The sequence below is a fragment of the Kryptolebias marmoratus genome, linkage group LG2, assembly GCF_001649575.2.
Source record: "Kryptolebias marmoratus isolate JLee-2015 linkage group LG2, ASM164957v2, whole genome shotgun sequence".
NCBI lineage: Eukaryota > Metazoa > Chordata > Actinopteri > Cyprinodontiformes > Rivulidae > Kryptolebias > Kryptolebias marmoratus.
The window spans coordinates 28664790-28686686 of NC_051431.1; the positions used below are offsets into that span (position 1 = coordinate 28664790).

Here is a 21897-nt window from a genome sequence, read left to right on the forward strand (position 1 = left end):
CCTGACAAAGGAGTTCTTCCAAGAGAATAACATCACTCTTTTGGACCATCCTGCATGTTCCCCGGATCTAAACCCAATTGAGAACATTTGGGGATGGATGGCAAGGGAAGTTTACAAAAATGGACATCAGTTCCAGACAGTGGATGCCCTTCGTTAAGCCATCTTCAACACTTGGAGCAACGTTCCCACTAGCCTCCTGCAAACACTGGCATCAAGCATGCCTAAACGTTTGTTTGAAGTCATCAACAAGAATGGTGGACCTACTCATTACGGAGTCCTTTCTTTTGACACTTTGATTTCTGTTTTGGGGGGGGTTTCAGGTTTTTTTGAGCTATGGTCTTAAACTTTTGATCAGCTGAAAAATCATGTTTGAGTGTAAATGCAGTTTTCAATTAATTCCCCGCTCAAAAGTTCTTGTCTCTTGCACTGATTTCTTCTTTTAACATTGTGAAGCTCTACTTAGAACCTTCTTAAGATCCAATAGTGCAAAATGCAAATTCTTGCAGTTTTTTAACTGGTCTTAAGATTTTGATCCGGAGTGTATGTAATTTAACAATAGTCAACCCCTAAAAACATTATATTAAGTTTGTTTTAAATTTTTAACATTTTTAAACTATACAGTGACTAAAGTAGTAGCAATATATGTTGTATATTGCAATAAAGATTCAAAATATTGCAATAGTAATTTTTAGTCACATCACCCAGGTCTTCTGTAATTGAGTTGTGGGGTGGGGTTAAGGCAAAGCTGTAAGAAAGAGATGAGGTGATAATTCTGGGAACAGCACAAGATTAGTTTGATGAGACTCAAGCTATGGTATGTTTCTAATTGGTTATATTTCCATTATTTGTAGTAGTGTACTGAGACCGTGGAGGGTGCATTATAAAAGAAGGAATCTAATGATGATGCTGCTTCTGTCACCATCAGAGATCAGGGGAGCTTTAGAGAGCTGTGAAGAGCCATCCAAGACTCCATGGGCTGTTCCCTCAAGGACCACTGCTGGTTCAGGATTGACATTCTAGACCCCACCAACTGGCCCTTCAGCTATTTGCAACATCTGAGGGATGCAGTGTCAAGGTGGTTGTGTCCTGAAGAAACAGAGGGGAAGAGAACAAAGTTGGAGCTCAATGACCTTGAGCAGTTTGTAGAGGGACTCCAGGGTGGGACCTTGGAGTGTGTAAAGTTCCACTGACCATCAAGCCTGGATAGTGCAATGACGCAGATGAGGAATCATATGATGGTACACACACAAAACACCAGAGTGGAGACCTACTTGGCACCATTTTTCCATCAAAAAAGCATTTGGATTAAGCTTGCATTTAGCTCCACACTTATGCACCCTCTGATCTTAGGTACCTATATACTATCATCCCACAGACCCTGATACAGAAGCTCTACTCTCTTGGACTGAGTCTCACACTGGGGAACTGGGTCCTGGACTTCCTGACCAACAGACCTCAAACTGTCAGGATCCACAACACCGTCTCCTCCTTTATCACCCTCAGCACTGGCTTGCCCCAGGGCTGCGTGCTGAGCCCCTTCCTATTCAATCTGCTGACGTATAACTGCTCAGTGAGACACCCCAGCTGTTATATAGTGAAGTTCATGGTCGACACAACAGTAGTGGGACGTATCTCCAACAATGATGAGTGCAAATACACAGAGAAGGTGGAACTCCTGGTGCAATGGTGCAAAGAAAATAATCTCTGCATCAATGTGAAGAAGACCAAGGAGATGGTGTTGGATTTCAGAAGAGACAAGTGTCCTCTTCCTCCCCTATACATCGGAGGAGCAGTTTTGGAGCTCGTCTTCAGCTACAGATACCTGGGTGTGCATATATCCAATGACCTTACCTGGAGTGCCAACACTTCCTGTCTGGTTAGGAAGGCCCACCAGCATCTCTATTTCCTCAGAAAGCTGCTGAGAGCTGCGGGAGCTCAGTCCTGAAGAGCTTCTATCGCTGTGTGGTGGAGAGCGTTCTCGGCACCTGTATCACCATGTGGCACGGACACTGCACTGCTGCTGAGTACCACCAACATGCAAGTGTCAGCTGGTATGACAATAAAAGATCCTTGAATCCTTGATTAACTGGGGTTTGTTAAACTTGGGACAGTGTGGGGAAGTGCCCATGAGTTATGTGGTTTATGTGGTATGTGAGCTCACAGTGATTCAAAGTCATCTGACTCTGCTGGGTACAACTCATTAAAACCCAATGGTTGAACACAATGGATATGGCACAACACTGAACCGGTTAATGGCTTGTTATTGAGTGGGCATCTGGGGAGACAAGCGCCACTGGTGTTTGTTATGCACAGAATGCCAGTTAGTAAATCCACTGACTGTACAAAAAGCACCCCTTTAGTCTGTTCCGTTAATAGAAGTGCTGCCGTTCAGACACATTGGGACACATTTAATTGAGCTATTTCGTAAGTTGTTTTGCTCACTTCTTCCAGCTCCAGATTACTCACTAAGTTGCAAGGACCCTTCATGGTCACATGGTGGGTGGGACATGTTGATTGTGAGGTTGTGCATTCTGACAGGGGAAGGGCAACACAGATTTGAAATCGCCTTTGTCTCTGTGGAGAGACAAAGTTGGGGCCAGAGGTTCCAAATTCCACCAATCCCGCTCTGCTCCTTTGTGATAGCCATCTCTCACCCTCCCAGAGAGCAGATGTTGTCTAGTTGTAAAAGCATTTTGCTGATGTGTCTTCCCCTGTAAATGCACTGTGCATTTATGGCCCTATAGGTTGTCAGAGCAAATGAAAAGTAGTTCTGAAATAAGTGAAATCGTTGCTGGAATCTTTGCTAGGAGTAATAGAAGAGTCCCAGAGCTTGTTGTAGCCTTGTTGTAGTGCTTGTTGTAGCCCCAGTGATCTGGTAGGAAAGAAGGATGGGTTTATGTGATTCTGTGTGCTGCTGTAGACTCTCAGTCATCCAGGACTAGCAAATATAAAAGGTTTTAAAAAACAAAGCAACTGGACCTCTGTTCTAGAGTTGAATAAGTTTTTGCTGACCATCCAGGAAGCTTTCTCAATTTAAAACTGGATAGTGTGAAGTTCCAAGCTTTTATCTACATGAGGTGCCTAATTTGTGCAAGCTAAATTTAAATGCAGATTAATCTTACTCCCACTAGAGGGTCATTTGGGTCTTTGTTTGCCTGACTCATAAGAGAGATATTTTAGTCACATACATAAAGCAGTGAAATAGAGAGAAAATGACTGGGTATAAGGCTTATAAACCTGGTCGAAGCACACACGGCAGATGGTCACTGTGCCAAGTCACTAATGCAGGAGTGTTCATGACCAACCTGAAGAAGTGCACTGTTGGACGGAGTAAGGTAAGGTATCAAGGGTACCACTTTGGCTGCAGGCAGGTGTAGCCTCAGATTGAAAATTGCAGCCTGCTCATGGTCCAGGTCCAAAAGGGAGGTGTTGCAGTTCTTGGTGCTGTCAGGCTCTACAGGAGGTTCATACTGAACTTTGCAGAGCTGACTAGCCCCCTGACTGACGTGACGCAGATGCTGCACTGACCTGTGTTGGGTGGTAGGGGTATGTTTTAGTGGGGTGTGGGTAAGGTGTAGCTGCAGGAGAGTGATGAAATGATGGTTCAGGAAACAGCACCAGGTGGGATTGATTGGACACAGGCTATGATATGGTGGGTTTCTAATCAGTTACAATTCCTTTTTCTGAGTAGTGTGCTGAGACCCTGTAGGGGGCTTTCTAGAAGAAGGAATCTGTGTCTGAAAGCCCTTTATACATCCCTGAAAAGGAAGATAAAAATAAAGAAGATTCATATAAAAAAACAACTGTGGTTGTGTGTGTATGGGAGTGAGCTTGTAACAACGTTACAAGTTGTGACATCAACCTAGCAGGATTCCAGTGGGCATTCTGCTATGAACAGATACATAAAATGATTGTGTGTCTTTTGCAGGCACAAATTGGGATTTAGTACATCCATATATTTCTGAAAGTCCTTGCAAAGTGAGATCTGAACTTCACCACTGTGCTGCTAGACAAACAATGTCTTTGTGTGCTGAAGTGATTTGCCCATATTTGAATGGGGTATTATGCATGCATTTAGAGGTATGCCCATGCATATTGTTGCAAAATACATTCATTGAAAGACCATTCATTTTTGTGACATGCAGTTTATTCAGTGAAATATTTAGTTGCCTTACAGTTGATAGTAACTGCATCCCAGGAAGAACACAGAGAAAAAATAGCAACTTGATGCAGTGTTGTCCTCACAAAAAGAGAACAGCATGTCAGGGTAGGTATTAATCATCCAGTTTTTCCAGTGATGGGTGTCAGACAGTGTTGCATCTACAAATGAGTTGTTGTTTTACATTCAGAATAAAAAACATGATTGTAGAACATTTCTGCAGATAGAACTTCACATCCAGGGGTAATAATTATATTTTAAAGCAAATATTTTACAACACATTTACCCGCCACCTTGCCCTGAGCACAGCTTCCCAGAAGGCATGCACACACCTCGTGGTTCAGAAGAGCCCACGTGTTTTTAGTTTTGAATTAAATGAAAATAAAACAATGCAGTGATGATCAATTAAGCCCAAAATGTGACCTACTGACTTAGAAATGTCTTTATGAATGTGCTTCCTTCCTGATATGGTGAGATGTTTATGCTGATATTATTTATTTTTCCCATTAGGATCTGGAGCTCACATTGCAAAAACTTTTTTCATTCTCTGTCACTTTTGTGCCTGACGTGTTTGGGACAGATCGTTGCGTAATGAGATCAATCAGTTGCAAAAAGAAACCAAATTGCTCACGCATGCTAAATGAATACAATGCTGTGAAAGAGTAGAAAACAACTGCTGCTGTGCCTTCTTAGTGAATCTGAGCCTCAGTGTAGTTGTTTTATAACCTCTGTCTGTTGAAATGTACATAATTATAAGGTTTTGTGTTCTGAATTTATAACAGCAACTGGATTTTGATATTTTTGATATTTTAGCTGTAGATGCAACAGTGTTGGACAATCACACAATGAATCATAACATTTGTGACATGCCAACAGTGCAGTTAGTTGCTGAATTGGTTGTTTTTGAGATGCAAAAACAACCAATTCTCCAGAGACAGCTGTGTGCTGCAAGCAGTGCTGGTCTTGAAGGATTAGACACATTTAGGTCTGGCAGTAATTAACATAAAAATAGGTGGTTTGCAGGCATAAGTTTTATTTAAATTTGGGCAAAGCGTGTCAGGGCAGAGAGAGACACTGAGTGGTTAGGGTTAGACAACTCAGACCAACTTGCTCCTTTTGCAATAGCTTTGTGAATTAAAAAGATGCACTCTGGTTTGCTCCCAAAATAGCAAACGCAAAATTCCCTCAATCCTTTGGTGATTAAGAGCCTTGATTGGTCTATGACAGTGGTCTCCAATCCTGGTCCTCGAGGGCCACCATCCTGCATGTTTTACTTGTTTCTCTGCTCCAACACACCTGATTAGAATCAATGGGTGATTAACAGGCTTCTGCAGAACATGAAGAGGTAATTTAACCACTGAATCAGGTGTGTTGGAGCAGGGAAACAAGGAAAACCTGCAGGATGGTGGCCCTCGAGGACCAGGATTGGAGACCATTGGTCTACGATAAAAGGAAGAGAGAAAAGAATTCCATGTACTGAATTTAAGTTCTGACTTATACTGCATATAAGAGAGGCTTATACACTGGACCATTCTAACACTTGAATATGTTTTGATCTAAACCATTTCACTATAGCCCGGGTTTAGATCAAAAAGTAAAATTTTGGTCTGAACTGAGCAAAGCAGAGATCTGAGCTTCTTCCACATGTTTGCTGTGCCCCTACATGGCTTGTGTCAAACTGCAAGCAGGACATCTCCTGGCTTTCTTTCAATGATGGTTTTCTTTTTGCCACTCTTTCAAGAAGGCTAGATTTGTGTAGTGCACAACTAAATCTTCATCAAAAGTCTTCCTAAACTCTAACATAAAATATGCTGTAAGGCAGATTCACTGAAAACTCCTGACTGTTGTGTTGGGTTTAGTCTCTGGCACCAGTGTTCCAACTACAGTATTTACTACCACAGGTAAACCTGAAGGGGAAATAAGAAGGGGGTTCCTAAACTTCGATTAGTTAGAAGTTCTTCAGAGCTGCAACGGAAATAACATAAAGGGCAGGAGTCATGGAGGGACACCAACCTGGTGAGATCTGACTGCTGCTGGAGCTGCTCTTGGACTTTACGACAAACGTCACCAGCGATGTCGAACACTTTGCCAACCTTTGTGAAGAGAGCAGCTATCTTATCACTGCGGAGAAACCCAGCAGCCCGTCTCTTCAGGAGGTGAGTCAGACAGGCCTCGATGGCAGCTGGAGAAAAAAAAACAGGAAGGTTAATACTGACAGAGACAGCAAAAAGGACAAGGAGGTGTAAAATGTTCAATACAGTAAAATCTTTAATATAACACAATAGATGACTGGAAAAATAATTTAAAGAAAGTCTGAAATATTCACTGTTTATTTACAAAGAAAGGTAAGAACTATTTATTAATGGCAAAAGTATTTATGACACCACAATACAAAACTATGAAAGAAACTTAAAATTTTCTGTTTTGCATTTATCCCTTTTTCTTTGCTCTTCGGGTACCTAGACTGAACTCTTCAAGTATCATCTGAGTTCTTGGATAATGGTTTGGTACTTAAGTTGCCTCTGTTAACCTTTTTGAATTCACTCTACAATGAAGCCTTCTTTATTTTTTAAAACACTTCCTGCTTGAGTCTCTGTCTGAACTCCTCCTTGACACTGACGTAATAAGATCTAAGGCCAGATTTTTGTTTACCCACAAGTAGATCCTCCTAGTCTTTCAGAAAGTAAAAATTTACATCAGAGGATTTCTTGTGGCCACACTTACATGAAAAACATATTTGAGGCTTTACAAAATTGTTATTTTGTGCTGGTGTGTAGTGACACTGGGATTAACACATTCCTTCATATGACATGTTCTAGGGAACGCTACACAAGCTCCAGAAAAGTGCTTTATCAAAGCTGAAGAATAATCGCTACAAAGCCCTCCACACTTTGATGGTTGGAGGTGTGTGACATTTCTGCAGCTACTTCAACACTGTATTTTGTTGGCCTTTTTGTTGTCTGTTCTTTATTAATACATTTTATTTTTAAGCACATTTCAGAAGCATTTCATCTACAAAACAGAACTTGGAAGAATTTTATGCAGTATTTTTTAATTTAAACATGTAACAGATCTGTCTTTGCCTTGGCGGCTGCAGGCTATTTAACTGGGTTTTAACTCACTACAAAAAAAAGCAAAAAAGGCAGAACAATAAAATCCATCCTTTTTTAACATGCTTTTTCATGGAGGGTTGCAGATAAGGTAGTGCCTATTTCCTGCGATCATTGAATGAAAGACAAGTATACCCTGGATTGTCAGACTGTCATTTCATCACACAACTATTTACACTTTCACTTACTCCTAGAGTTACCAATTAACCTAACATGCATGACTTTTGTCTATAAATTCATATAAAACAGCAACACAATCAATGAACACAATTAAAAATTCATAGAGTTAACAAACTGCAGCTAAAACCATACTGCATATGCAAGTTTGAACAGATGTGTCTTCAAGTGTGATTTCTAAAATACAGTGTGTCAGTGTTTCAAAGGTCCAGTAGAAGAGCATTTCAGAGGTGGGTGTAGAGTGACTGAAAGCTCTACCTCCTGTCAGCAGGTGCCTGGAACAGTGAGAGGACGATGACCTGAGAGTGCAGAAAGGTTTACTGATGTGGATGAGTTCAGGCATGTATAAAGGAGCTAGATTTTCGATGGCCTTAAAGAAAAGAAGTAGAATTTTGAAGTGAATTAGAGCTCCACAACATTAGAAAAACTTGCAATGTGCAATATTATTGTTTAATATTGTGGTGACATTATCAGTTGTGATAAACCCACATTTTCCTCACTCTTCAATTTGTCTTCTGTCACCACTATCATTTAAACCAGGTGTGGGCATCAAGGTCAGTAAAAGTCCATTGAATTGACCACATATAATATTAGCATGCAGAACATGAATGCATGGTACTTGAACTACATTGGTTAAGATTTATTGCAGTCCTTTGCGATATTGATATTGCACTCACTGATGTTGTGATGACAATATGTTTTCAATATATTGTGCAACCCTTAAGTGAGAGCATAAATAATGGGAAGCAAATAAAGTTCTTCAAGGTCATTAGTAATGTGGATACCAGACGGTGAACACCATAAACAGGATCAGCAAAAAGGGACAGCACTGGCAAAGTCCAACAAGAGAACAAACTTGACTTAGTGTCGCTAATGCGGACACAATTATTGCTTTGGTTATACAGGGTTTAGATAACCCTTAAAAGTCACCCGATAACCCCCCGGGACCCTTCACAGAATGTCACAAAGAACACAATCATAAGCCTTCTCCAGATCCACAAAACACATGTAGACTGGAGAGTCAAACTCTCATGACCCCCTTAGCAACTCCACAAATCAGAGCTTCAGATTTATTCCACTGCTCTATGCAGGCCTGTATTACTTGGGGTCCTCCGTTTCAGTTAAGACCGTGGCCCACTCTCCACCACAGCACTTCAAACAACATTTTATATTGTTCATGCTTAATTATCATCTGCTTATTGAACACAAAAAGGCAATAAATAAGCTCCTAAAACAGTGGACAGATTTTACTGAAAAGTAAGTATTGGAGGTGTCTCTACAACTGATTAACTTTTAGTGTCAACCTTAGCAAACATAAAAATGATTATAACTCAGACAAGATCCCCAGCACGTACTTTAAGCACTAACTGATGGTTTTATGATGTAAAGCACTTTGAACGCCTTGCTGCTGAAATGTGCTATACAAATAACTTTTTACTTACTTTACTTACTTACTGACTGATCAACCCTGTCTGTCTATTATAAAAATATTTCATGAGCCGCTGGACAGATTTTAATGAAAGTTTCAGAAAGTAATCGTTGAAGGTACATCTACAAAAGTGTTATTTCTCAGACTTACTCATTCAGTCTGCCAGTCCAGTTTACAGCACTTCTTTACAGCTGCAAAGGTGGGGAGTGTTGTGTTTAAGGAACTTCAGACAGTTGTCAACTACTTTTTGACATTTAACCACAAACGGTAACAGTCTGCATGAAATGTGAACCAGCTCAGACACAAAAAGCAGATATTAAAAAAAATTTGCTCTCATCAAAATGATCAGTGATCAGAATTATCATTCTTTTATAATTTTAAATACAACTAATGTAGATTAAAATGGGTATCGACCATAGACACATATTATAGACAAATTGTCTCTGCCTTTTCTCACTGTCCAGAGCTGAAGCCAGCAAGACCTCGTTTACAAAAGCTGCCATGTTGTATTTTTAGGACCAACATCAGCGCACTAGTGATGTGTGGCTTTAAGTCCCTCCTACTCCCCAGCTCGGAATCAAACATTACATGACAATTTTAAAAGCATGAAATAACTAATTACAGCTCAACCTAATAAAGAAATGATCATTTGAACATACAGTAGCAAGGTAAGAACTATGCAAATCAACAGTCAGCACCTAAAAAAAAATTCTGAGGTGTATTTTATTTATTTTTTTTATTTTACCAAGAGTAAAGTCTCCTTTGTTTACATGGAGTGACAGGACTTAAGACTGATACTGAGACTGTCCTGTACGAATGCTGTAAAAGCTCCAGCTTTAAGTTCTGGCTTATTGTATGGAGTCTAGTAATTTATTACATGTCTATGGTATCAACTTGTTTTATGTAAGTGTTAAAGCGCTCTTGGGGGGCCCTGCAGGCCTAGGGACCCTAAGCAGCTGCTTGCTTCTCTTATGCCTTGGGCCAAATATGGTTCCACGACCAGGATGAAAGCCATACTGTTCCTCCTGAATCTAAGATTTGACATTCGGTCAAATCCTCCCTTCCAACACCCTGGAGGAAACCTTCCTGGCGAGACTGAATTGTGATCTCTTGATAGTTGGAACACACTCTCCGGTTCCTCTGATTTAAAAATGGGGACCACCACCCCAGTCTGCCACCTTGCAGACGTCAAATTCTCCATGAGACATTAACAAATAGAAATATTTTTTTTAAATCCTAACTAACTTAAACAGGAAAGATTTGGTCTGATTTAATTTCAAACTTATGCAACGTATGTATACATCAGGTTTAAATTGTTTATTAATCTGTTTTAGTGTAATTTAAATCATAAATTTACTTTGAATTTATTCTGAAGGTAACCAATTAGTTTACCTTCAGAATAAATTCAATAAATTTACCTGGCTTTTAAGTTGTGGATGGATTTTCAAAAATGACTTAAATGTAGTTTTATTAGCTAGATTTTAATTGCATGTTTTTATGAATGCAGGATTCTTTAAAGTTGCTGTTCGCTAAACTGAAAATGCCTTTTTTTATCCGACTTGTATAAATGTTCTTCTGTCTGAGGCATATTTGCTCTGGAATTCATAGAGACTGTAATGGCGGAATTTATTATAAGTTAACACCTGTTGTTGATAAGTCCTGATTATGTTATGACTTCTATTCCAAGTGCCATGGGTTCTCACAGAATTAACTTGTTTATAGGAGCGATGTTGAATTTTCTCCTCATGGGAACCAGACTGCCTTGCTTTTCCCTAACTCCTCCTTCTGGTCCAGTATTTCAATATCTTTAATAAAAGCTCCGGTATTGACTTGGGGGGCCAGAGCTTTGATTCGGAGCTTCCCTGTTCAGACCTGGGACTCTGATATTGATTGTTGATTGTCTTTAATGCTCTCTATATTTTGTGCATAATATATAAATAAACCTGTTTGAGTGATTTCATCTAACAGTGCCTGGAAATTATTTTTCTGACACGACAGGTCAAAATCAGTAACGAGAATTAGAGAGCTGCCAGACAAACATTTGCTGAGATCCCAAATCAAAGGACAAGTTCCATCTAACAGCACAGTACACATGCCTCACTGCAGAACAACAGGACATCAGATTATGTAAAGCAGTAACTACTCAGAAAATGACATTGACTCAGACTGTATGTAGAAAATATCCAGTGGTGACTCGATATATTAGCTGTCTTCCTCCATCTATAATTGCTGCATTAGTGCTCGGCCATAATGATCCCTGTGAGGCTGACTGTAAAAAACAATTTTGTGACTTGCAAACAAATACAAAATACTAGAAAAATCTGCCTCATACTTATTTTACTATTGTACTGGCATTGGTTTTAATGAAAAGGTTTTGATAATGCTTCCAATTACTGGTAATCAAAATATAAATAAAACATATTAGTAATAACAGAGAATGTCTCCATGGATTTAAGTAGAAAAGCCTCTATTACATAATAGTGAATAAATGTGTGATTTACTCCTCTTTTATAGAAGCACTTGAAGGGAAGAGTGAGAGGTTTAAGGTTTTGGCTCAAAAAGCTGCCAGTACAACATTCTCACAGCAGCTTCATTATGGCAGATTAACATGTTAAGCTTCTCTTGTGGAATAAAATTTATTTTTATTTATTACATGGGAACCACTGAGAGTAGCAGCTATGAAGTTTAAATCAAAGCGGAGCTTTAAATAAATCATTTGTGCACTGTTGTTTCTAAGGAAACACCCAAATGAAGCAGAGAGGGTGGAAGCAGCAATCCCATGGTAGAGGCTGTACCCCGCTCCTGTCTTTCTTTTTCTTTCTCCCTCACAACATTCTCACTAATTCATGGTTTGGATGTCTGTGGCACTGATGAATCATCAAATCCTTTCTAATATGCACAAAATTGCCTTAATTTTGACAACACGGAAAAAACATGGACAGATAAATCTCTAATCGTAAAATAACTGGGACTACAAGAGCGGTTAGATGGCTCAACACAGCACTGGTACAACATGCTCCCAATAGATGCATTCACTGTATTGTATATGACAACTTTGGACTGATCAACTGTCTGACTGACTGACTGACTGACTGACTGACTGACTAAATAAATAAATAAAGGCTTAGCATTCCTTGAAAGAATGTATATTATCCGCTGCCTTTATGCTAAAGTTTTGAACTAAAATAATTTTAATATTAAAACAGATGGAGTTTTAGTCAATCACCCAAGTAACGTCACTAAAACCCTGACAATCTTTGTATTATCATTGATGGACAGTGTTCCACAACATGCTGTAAGCTTTATCTATGTGATTAAGCTGTGTGGCTGAATCAGTCCTGACCGATTCATCCTCCACCCATTCCTTGTTTCTAATAAAAAAGGTGCTGCTGCAACAGGACTTTAGAACTTGCTCGTCTAGTTTTACTTTTAGACCTCTTGTTTTCTGCATTGCTGACTTCATCAGATTTTTGTTTTGAACCAATTTTTTTTTCTCTGGGTTTGCCTCCATCTCCCCCACTACTGACAAAGTGTCCAAAATTACAATATAGACTTTTAGGTATTTATTGAAGATGTAATGACTACCATCTCCCCCATGCCTTTACCTTACATGACACTCATCCAGTCACCCATTTATGTCAATCCGCTTTATGCAACAGCTCTGGAAGTGTGAGCACAAGACTAATTAGCAGATTTAATCTATTGCAGGTGTTTGTTTTAGAATTTCAGATTACATTTTTTTTTCCTCTGTTGGATCTAAAGAAAAGCAACCATGACTGACTATAACGATATGTTTTTTTGTATTGTTTCTTGACGCGAAAAGGTTGGAATTTTGAATATTTATAGTTTTGTGGCATGTCTGAGATTTAATTTTTATACAAAATTAAACAATTGGAAGAACATCCTGCAAGTGTGATGATTCCATAATTTTTGCCAGGGGTTGTACATCTGTGAAGTAGTGACAGGGAGTATAGGAGCTGTCTCCACTGAGATCATTACCAGATCTAATGCAGACAAAGCTTATTAGGCAGCAAGGCTTGTCTCCTGTTCTGTCTACAACTGTCAGTCAACCTCTGCCTTGCTTCCTTGTACGCCTGCTCCCAGATTGTCTTACTTTCTGTTTTAAAAGCAATTTAAAAACACATTTCCAAACTAGGGCTGCTTGAGAATGTAAGAAAATAAATTATAGTAATAATTTTAATCATTACTTACGTTACAGTTATTGAACACAATAACTGAATGAGATTGAAAACATTGTATTTAAAGAACAGTGAATTGTGTTGAACTGGAAGTTATCCTCAATATTTTCCTGTTAAGCTTTCCTTTAAAATCATTGCCAAAGTATTTTTAAGATATACTACATTTGAATAAAATTCTGTCTATTTTTTATACAATAGCCTATATGGAGACTACTGTATAATATCCATCCATGCATTTTCTTTACCTGTTTTTCCTTTCCTGGTCGCAAGGAGCTGGTGCCTATCTCCAGCAGTCACTGTATGAGAGGCGGGGGACACCCTGGACAGAATAAGTCCATCACAGGGACACATGAAGAGAAATGAGACAGACAACCATTCACTCTCACTTACACCTAGGGACAATTTAAAGTCACCAAGTGCATGTTTTGGTATGTGGGAGGAAATCAGAGTACCCGGAGAAAACTGTATAAAATAAACACAAATAAATCAATAATATCCATTATTTTATGTTTCTACGAATGGTTTTATTTTTTCCCCAAAATTCATGTTTCATGTTTTTATGATGTAACATTTTTTTCACCTAAAAATGTCTCATGTAATGGATAAATTAAGCTTCAGTAATTAAATAGGAAAAAAATCAACATTTTACAAATATTGACAAATTCAATCAAAATGACAGCAAAAGTGTCTCAGAACATCCTGTCAGGTTGAAAGGAAAGATACCCAGAATGCAGAATCATACTTTAAAAGAAAACTAATTTCTGTGAGGATCTCACTTTTTGGGTTCCGTTTTGGGTTTTTGGTTTGTCCTCTGTCCACGTGTGTTGTTTGCCTTGCGCACCTGTCCTGAGTTTCTGATTATGTTTGTGTGTATTTAAGTGCCTGTGTTTGTTGTTGGGTCCTCGTCTTTGTATACGGTTCGGGTTTTTTCGCTACTTCCAAGGTTTTTGTGAATTGGTGTTGGAAGCACTTTCAGGCTGTGTCCCAGGTTTTTGTTATCTTTTAATAAAGAAGTTTTTTGGATTTACTTGCTGCACTCTTGTCCTCTCCTGGTTACCCGGAACCCTGACAATTTCTTTAAAAAAAATAATCAAAACAAAAGGCTGACTAGGCAGCAACTGAAACTAAACTAAACAAATCAAATTTCCAATCAGCTGCAACCCCATTAGACTTCTAATAGGATGAAAGGAGCATGAAAGAGTTTGTTTTTCGAGAGTAAGAGTGTAAATCCGTAATCTAATATAAGTCAAAATCACAAAGGATATGTGAAGTTAAAACTATAATATAGACACTCCTTACCAGTTAGAATGATGTATTTATGTTCTGTAATTCTATTGATTGTATTAACCTAAGGATGAGTGCAACTCTGCACTGGCTGGCGAGGTCATGGGAGTTTATGGGACTGCCGGTACTAAGCACGAAGCTAATGCGATCTGGGGGAGTCAGCTAAGCAGAAGCCGGAACCCCTCCGAAGGAGGACACCTGCAGAAGATGGAGAAAAACAAGTCCATATACAGGTTTCCGGAAAGATGACCGAAGGAGGATGGGCCAGTTCTTTGTTCAAGTTAAAATGCTATGTTTTAGTGATTTAGCTCAGACATCTTCTGGTGTTCCTGCTGTGAGCTGGTAAGGAGTGTCTCCCTTAGTACTAAGGCTAATAAATCTTTTAAACTGAAGATACTGTTTCTGACCATTTTTGACTCCTGGTTTCTCTGTGCATTTTCCAGTCTGTCGTGAGGAGAGGTTTTTAGAGTTTGAGTTTCATTTAGGTAATATTTTGTCTCCTCAATACATAATCTATCTGCCTGAACGTTTGCACTGTGATCGATGACTTTAATTTTGTTGTTATCCGTGGGCTTTGACAGCTGACAGTCACAAATGAATGGCTCTGCCTCTACAATGCATCTGCACTTTTAGTTGTTGAATTGTACATGTATGTAAGCATTTACATACATGCTAATTTATTTATTACTGTGCTCAAGGCAATAATAATCTAAACTAATCTGGACAATGTTGGATATGTAGATTCCACTGCACCTTACCATAAAAAATATTCTCACATTCAACAACAGTCATAAAGAAAAAATTTAACTCAGATTTAACTCAACGTCAAATTTATGACCAGTGTTTCCTTGTCATAATAAAGGTAATGGCCTGCACATACAGACTCTGCATAAATCTCAGTCAAAAGGCATAAAGACTTTGGATACAGGCTCCCACGGCATTGTAAGAACAAATTCTAAAAGTGATTCCTGCTCTCAGCATGCCCACTGACGTTTAAAAAGACTTTGATTTGTGTAACCTGTTGATTTGAGCTCAGAGCAGATAAAGCCTGCAGCTTTTCATTTTCAGTGATTTTAAATGTTCCTTCAGCCCCAACACCAAATCAGCCTTAGAGTCAAAATACAGTGATGTTCTGAGGTTTACATTCACTCATCATGGGAATGAATGTCATGGTAATGGTGGCCTTAATTGATTTAATGGGGCCTACCATAAAAAGCAAACAAACATAGGAAGCACTGCTTTTCAACGGCAGCCACTATTGCCTAAAATCTTTGTCTTTCCACCACTTATTTAAAATATAACGGCATTTTACAGACAAAAGCATGGTTGTGCCATGGGATCTCCAGTCTTACTAACTGTGGCCAATCTCTACTAGAGGAAGTAGAACAAAGAGCTCTGAACACCTTTGAGGAAACACCAAGCCACTGGTTCAAATATGTGAATGATACCTGAGTCAAAATCCAAGCTACAAAAGTAGAAGTGTTCACCAGACCCATCAACTCTGTTGACAACAACATCAAGTGAGAACATCAGAGAGGATGCGATCAACAACAAGCTGCCTTTTTTGGATTGTTTGGTGCACTTGAAAAGAAAAAAATAGAGGTCGGCCATCAGCACCAGGAGGCATTCTCTGCTGGCCTAAACATTCATTAATCAGAATCAATGACATATTTTAATGGAATTACTTTATTTCTATAAACATGTTTTTAATCATTGTCAGTAATCAATATTTTTCTTTTAATTTTCATTTTGCTTTTTGTGGTTGTGCAGCTTTTAGAAATGTATGTTTATATTAGAGTTTCATCCAATCATATTTCAGCCATCATTTGTTGCTATGGTCAAAGAAATCTAATTCTAAGCTTTCAGAATCATAACTGCAGGTCACTGTAGCTTTAAATAAACTAAGATTAGTACTTCAACAAACCATATTTCAAGTTGGCAACACTTAGGCTATCTATCAGGCCCATGAAGACACTGGCATTTTTATTTCCTTTGATTGGATGGTCAGAGTGTAGTAGTCAGAGCTACCAAGGGACATCAGTAGCAACTTGCACAAGCTAAACCATATTGTGGAGGAGTAGCCTTTTGGGCCAATAATGGCCAATAGAGGCAAAGAAATAAATTTGGTTGCAAATAATCTTACAATACCTTTTTCAAGACAGACTTTTCAAGAGAAGCTGGATTTTGTGAGGAAAGGACAGGCAACTCTGAAGCTAGCAAGCCTGTCCCTGCCCAGGATTACCACTTTCAATTTAGTAACTATGAGTGGTACCCATGGATCACAGCCTCCAAGAAGCATTGCATTTTGTACTATACAAAACATTTTAAAGACATTTTATAGTCCATACAGCACTGTTGTTTGAACTATTCATCTGAGGGTGGTCAATCCAATGAATGTTGCCAAAAAAATAATTTTCATGCTGGCAAAGAGAAACTACCAGCTGCAGTCATGATTATTAACAAGAAGGTAACAGACATTGGCCTTCTCAAGTTAAGACATCCTAGAACCTTTAACATCACTTTTTAAAAGATTTATATGATGTTGTGTGTATTTTGAGCATGGATTTATATTTTTGATCTTGTGTGTGGATTAAAGAAAATCTACACTAAAACTCATGCATCCAGTTCTTTATTTTAAACCAAGACAGTTCTATGTTTAGGTTAAACTCAAATATAGCTTGACATAAAGGAAATGCCTGAAAAAAGACTAGCTAGTTTTATTTATTTAGAAAGGTTTATTCCTGTCTGGCTTTATGAGTCATGCTGGCGATCCTGAGACAGGTGCAGCAGAGAACAGAAAACACAATGGAGGACAGTGATGAAATAGCAAACAATGTCCTGAGATAGATGACATTATAAGGCAAACAAAATATAACAGAGGAGGCAAAAAATGGCACAGATGAGGATTACTTACAGAGACAATATGAAGCAGCTGCTCTTTTTTTTTTTTGTCGGTCAGACTGTACAAAAGCAGATCAGAGTTTGACCCGAGGATGCAACTGGACTTCAGGACTATTCTGCAACAACTGACTGGAGCATGCTCAGAAAGTCTATCTCACACAGCGAGCTCTACATTGATATCAATAAGACCAATCAGCAGGGGGAGTCAGGCCAAAGTTGACTGCTTCATTAAAGCAATACTTGCTTTATTTTTGTCTTCTTATGCTACTTTTAGTTTTTAGCTACCCCTCTTCTTCTCTTCTTTTAGCTGTTTGCTCGCATTTTGCTTCTTTTAGCTAGTCATTTACTTCTTTTACCATATTTTCCGCACTATAGGGCACACTGGATTATAAGACACACTGTCAATGAATGGTCCAGTTTTAAACTTTTGTCATATATAAAGTGCACCGGACTATAAGGGACATCGTCGTTCACCTCCCAATTTTTGTAACTTCACGTGGACCGCGCACGCCGCGCTCCATTCAAAATGGATGATTTTGGTGCTCTAGCAGAGCCTGTATCAGCATTTATATGATCCCTCTATGAGACATCACAAAGATAATCAAATGGTTCAAAACTCACGGAAGGATACTGCACCGACGTAAGCGTCAAGTATAAACACATACGCCCTTGCTTGGGTCCGCGCGCGGAGCCCTGCGCAACGCTACAAAATGCGACTATAACTGAGCCTTAATGCTGCAAGCGGTGCAGCTTTGTAGTTTACCAAAGTCGTACCAAAACATTACGACTTCTTACATATATAAGGCGCGCCAGATTATAAGGCGCACAGTTATTTTTTGAGAAAATTAAAGGCTTTTAAGTGCACCTTATAGTCCAGAAGGTACGGTAGTTTTAACAACAAAGTTTCAGCTTCTTCAGCAAATTCCAGCAAAGACAGACATTTTTGCGGAATTTTTTTACCTACAAGTTAGCTTCTACTATTTGTTGCTGTGGTCTGTGAAAACAACTGTTGAAAAATGATCAAAACTTTTTTTGTGCATGGACTGCCTTCACTGAGCTTATTTATCGGGGAAAGTTTTAAATAAAAAACACTAATGAGCTGCTAAAACAACAGTTATACCTCCTGACCAATTTTTCCTGCCAAATCTTGTTTTATTGCCAAGTCGTGAAAATCAATGAGACCCTTTTAAATAACTTTAAAGAAATCTTCAGCTATATAACTTTAAAGTTATCTCCTAATCTATTACTACTCAACGGAAATGCAGATTGTTTTTGGCCACTGCAAATCATTTCTTTCTTTTTTAATGGTGAGCAGGTGGTGCTGACACTGACATTGGAATAGAAAAGCAGTGATATGAAACCTGCTAAGGGCAGCCGTCCAGCTTTTGGCAAACAGGGTTGTACTAATTATGAGTGGGCCCCTGGAACAGAATATCTATGGACAAAAGCAGAGAATTTCAGAATGGTGGGACAGATTTGCCTGTGCCTAAACAAGTATCTGAATTAAAGCCTTTTTTCCAATGATAAAACACACTTCCTAAGACTACATAAGATGAATTCATATTCAGTGTTTTTGGAATGTTCTCATTTGGTTTAATCATTGATTAAACCAAGAAGCATGTCTCATGCTGCACAGGTTCCAATTTTATTCAGTTACAGATATTTTAAACTTTTCTTTTCTTCATCAATTAAAATTCAGCTAAATCTGCCTAAAGAAATGTTTCTCAAGCAAAGGTCCAGAATAATATAAACCTTATATGAATAATTTTATATTTGGTATGAATGAACACATTTTTTGTCGCTGCGGCAACCCTCAAACCCGCTGAGGGATGCTGTCAGGCTGAAGAAGGAGTCCTATCGGGCCTTCTTGGCCTGTGGGACTCCAGAAGCAGCTGACAGGTACCGGCAATCCAAGCGGCATGCAGCTCGGGTGGTCACTGAGGCAAAAACTCGAGCATGGGAGGAGTTCGGAGAGGCCATGAAGAAAAACTTCCGCACGGCTTTGAGGCGATTCTGGTCCACCATATGGCGTCTCAGAAGGGGAAAGCCATGCAGCACCAACACTGTTTATAGTGGGGGTGGTGTGCTGCTGACCTCGACTCAGGACGTTGTGGGTCGGTGGGCGGAATACTTTGAAGACCTCCTTGATCCCACCAGCACGTCTTCCATTAAGGAGGCGGAGCCTGGGGACTTTGGGTCGGGCTCTCTAATCTCCGGTGCTGAGGTCACCAAGGTGGTTAAAAAGCTCCTCGGTGGCAAGGCTCCGGGGGGTGGATGAGATTCGCCCGGAGTTCCTTAGGGCTCAGGACGTTGTGGGGTTGTGTTGGTATACGCAACTCTGCAATATTGCGTGGACATCGGGGACAGTTCCCCTGGATAGGCAGACTGGGGTGGTGGTCCCCTTATTCCAAAAGGGGGACCGGAGAGTGTGTTCCAACTACAGAGGGATCACACTCTTAAGCCTCCCTGGTAAGGTCTATTTGGGGGTTGTGGAGAGGAGGGTCCAACGGATAGTCGAACCTCGGATTCAGGAAGAGCAATGTGGTTTTCGTCCTGGTTGTGGAACACTGGATCAGCTCTACACCCTCAGCAGGGTCCTTGAGGGTGCATGGGAGTTCGCCCAACCAGTCTACATGTGTTTTGTGGACTTGGAGAAGGCGTTCAACCGTGTCCCTGTGGGGGTGCTCCGGTAGTATGGGGTACCGGGTCCTTTGATACGGGCTGTTAGGTCCCTATAGGACCGGTGTCAGAGCTTGGTCCTCATCGCCGGCAGTAAGTCGGACTCGTTTCATGTGAGAGTTGGACTCCGCCAAGGTTACCCTTTGTCACCGATTCTGTTCATAACGTTTATGGACAGAATTTCTAGGAGCAACCAAGGTGTCGAGGGGATCCGTTTTGGTGACCTTAGGATTGCGTCTCTGCTTCTTGCAGATGATGTGGTCCTACTGGCTTCATCAGGCCGTGATCTACAGCTTTCGCTGGAGCGGTTCGCAGCCGAGTGTGAAACGGCCGGGATGAGGATCAGTGCCTCCAAATCCGAGGCCATGGTCTTGAGCCGGAAAAGGGTAGAGTGCCTTCTCCGGGTCGGGAAAGATGTCTTGCCCCAAGTGGAGGAGTTTAAGCAACTCGGAGTCTTGTTCATGAATGAAGGAAAAATGGAGCGGGAGATTGACAGGCAGATTGGTGCAGCGTCTGCAGTGAAGCAGGCGCTGTACCGGTCTGTCGTGGTGAAGAGAGAGCTGAGTCAAAAGGCAAAGCTCTCGATTTACGGGTCGATCTACGTTCCTACCCTCAGCTGTGGTCATGAGATTTGGGTAGTGACTGAAAGAACGAGATTGCGAATACAAGCGGCTGAAATGAGTTTTCTCCGCAGGGTGTCTGGGCTCTCCCTTAGAGATAGGGTAAGAAGCTCTGTCATGCAGGAGGGACTCAGAGTAGAGCCGCTGCTTCTCCACGTCGAAAGGAGCCAGTTGAGGTGGCTCGGGCATCTGGTGAGGATGCCTCCTGTACGCCTCCCTGGTGAGGTGTTACGGGCACGTCCCACCGGGAGGAGGTCCAGAGGAAGACCCAGGACACACTGGAGGGACTATGTTTCTCGGCTGGCAGGGGAACGCCTTGGGATTCCCCCAGAGAAGCTGGCCCAAGTGGCTGGGGAGAGGGAAGTCTGGGTCTGAGAGAGTCTGAGAGGGAAGAAGATGGATGGATGGATGGATGGATGGATGGATGGATGGATGGATGGATGGATGGATGGATGGATGGATGGATGGATGGATGGATGGATGGATGGAACACATTTATTTTAGATTATAAAAAATAACAATATAAAGCAAAACAACTGTAATAGAAATAGGCTGTGTTAAACCCAAAAGTCACAGAAATCCTCAAGACAGAAAAAAACAACAAACAAACAAGTTCCCTTAGCTCCCATATGTTACAATCTTCACATAAAAATCACTTAACAATATAATCCACAATTACCCTAAATGTTAACCTTTTGTTTATTCAAATCCTGAATTGCTTAAAAAAAATTAAATGCAGAGCTAAGACTTACATTCACTGTTACTGTTAGAAAATACAGCTGTCTTTACAACTGTTCCAATAAAACTTAGAAACCAATGAACCTAAAAAGACCGCAAGGAGACACGGGCAGCTCTTCATGGCTGTGGTGGCCGGGAGAAAGTGAGCCTTGGCCGGACAGCGTAGGGAGACGTTCCCTCATTATTGTGCACCATCATATTTGCCTATGCCAAACGACGTATACTGTCTCAGTCTGTATAATAAACACGTCTGGTCAGGGAAGCAAAAATCTGTATAAGGACAGGAGAGTTGAGAAGCCGGCCAGAAGAAATCTGTTTTAACGCTGTAGGACGAGGGAGGAGCTTCCTGGGAGTTGGGATCTGAGTGTGTCGCGGACTCTGAAAGGTGTATGCCAATACAAACACGTCACAACCACGTGACCGCAAACCGACTTCTTGACTTCTCATGGAGTACAGGTGCTGGTCATAAAATTAGAATATCATGAAAAAGTAGATTGATTTCAGTAATTCCATTTAAAAAGTGAAACTTGTATATTATATTCATACATTACATACAAACTCATATTTCAAATGTTTATTTCGTTTAATTTTGATGATTACA

At 40.2% G+C, this 21897-nt stretch overlaps 1 protein-coding gene across 5 annotated transcripts in view; it reads right to left on the minus strand.

Annotated features, from left to right (window-relative positions):
- Positions 1 to 21897, minus strand: part of sgsm2 (small G protein signaling modulator 2) — a 141496-nt gene that overhangs the window by 70643 nt on the left and 48956 nt on the right. For 4 of the 5 annotated variants that reach the window (XM_037980658.1, XM_037980656.1, XM_037980657.1 and 1 more), the window contains exon 3: positions 6173 to 6341. In XM_037980658.1, coding sequence (XP_037836586.1) covers positions 6173 to 6341 — 169 coding nt within the window. Of the gene's footprint in view, positions 1 to 6172; positions 6342 to 21897 lie in introns of those variants that run through there. The other variant, XM_037980660.1, reaches the window with a different exon arrangement.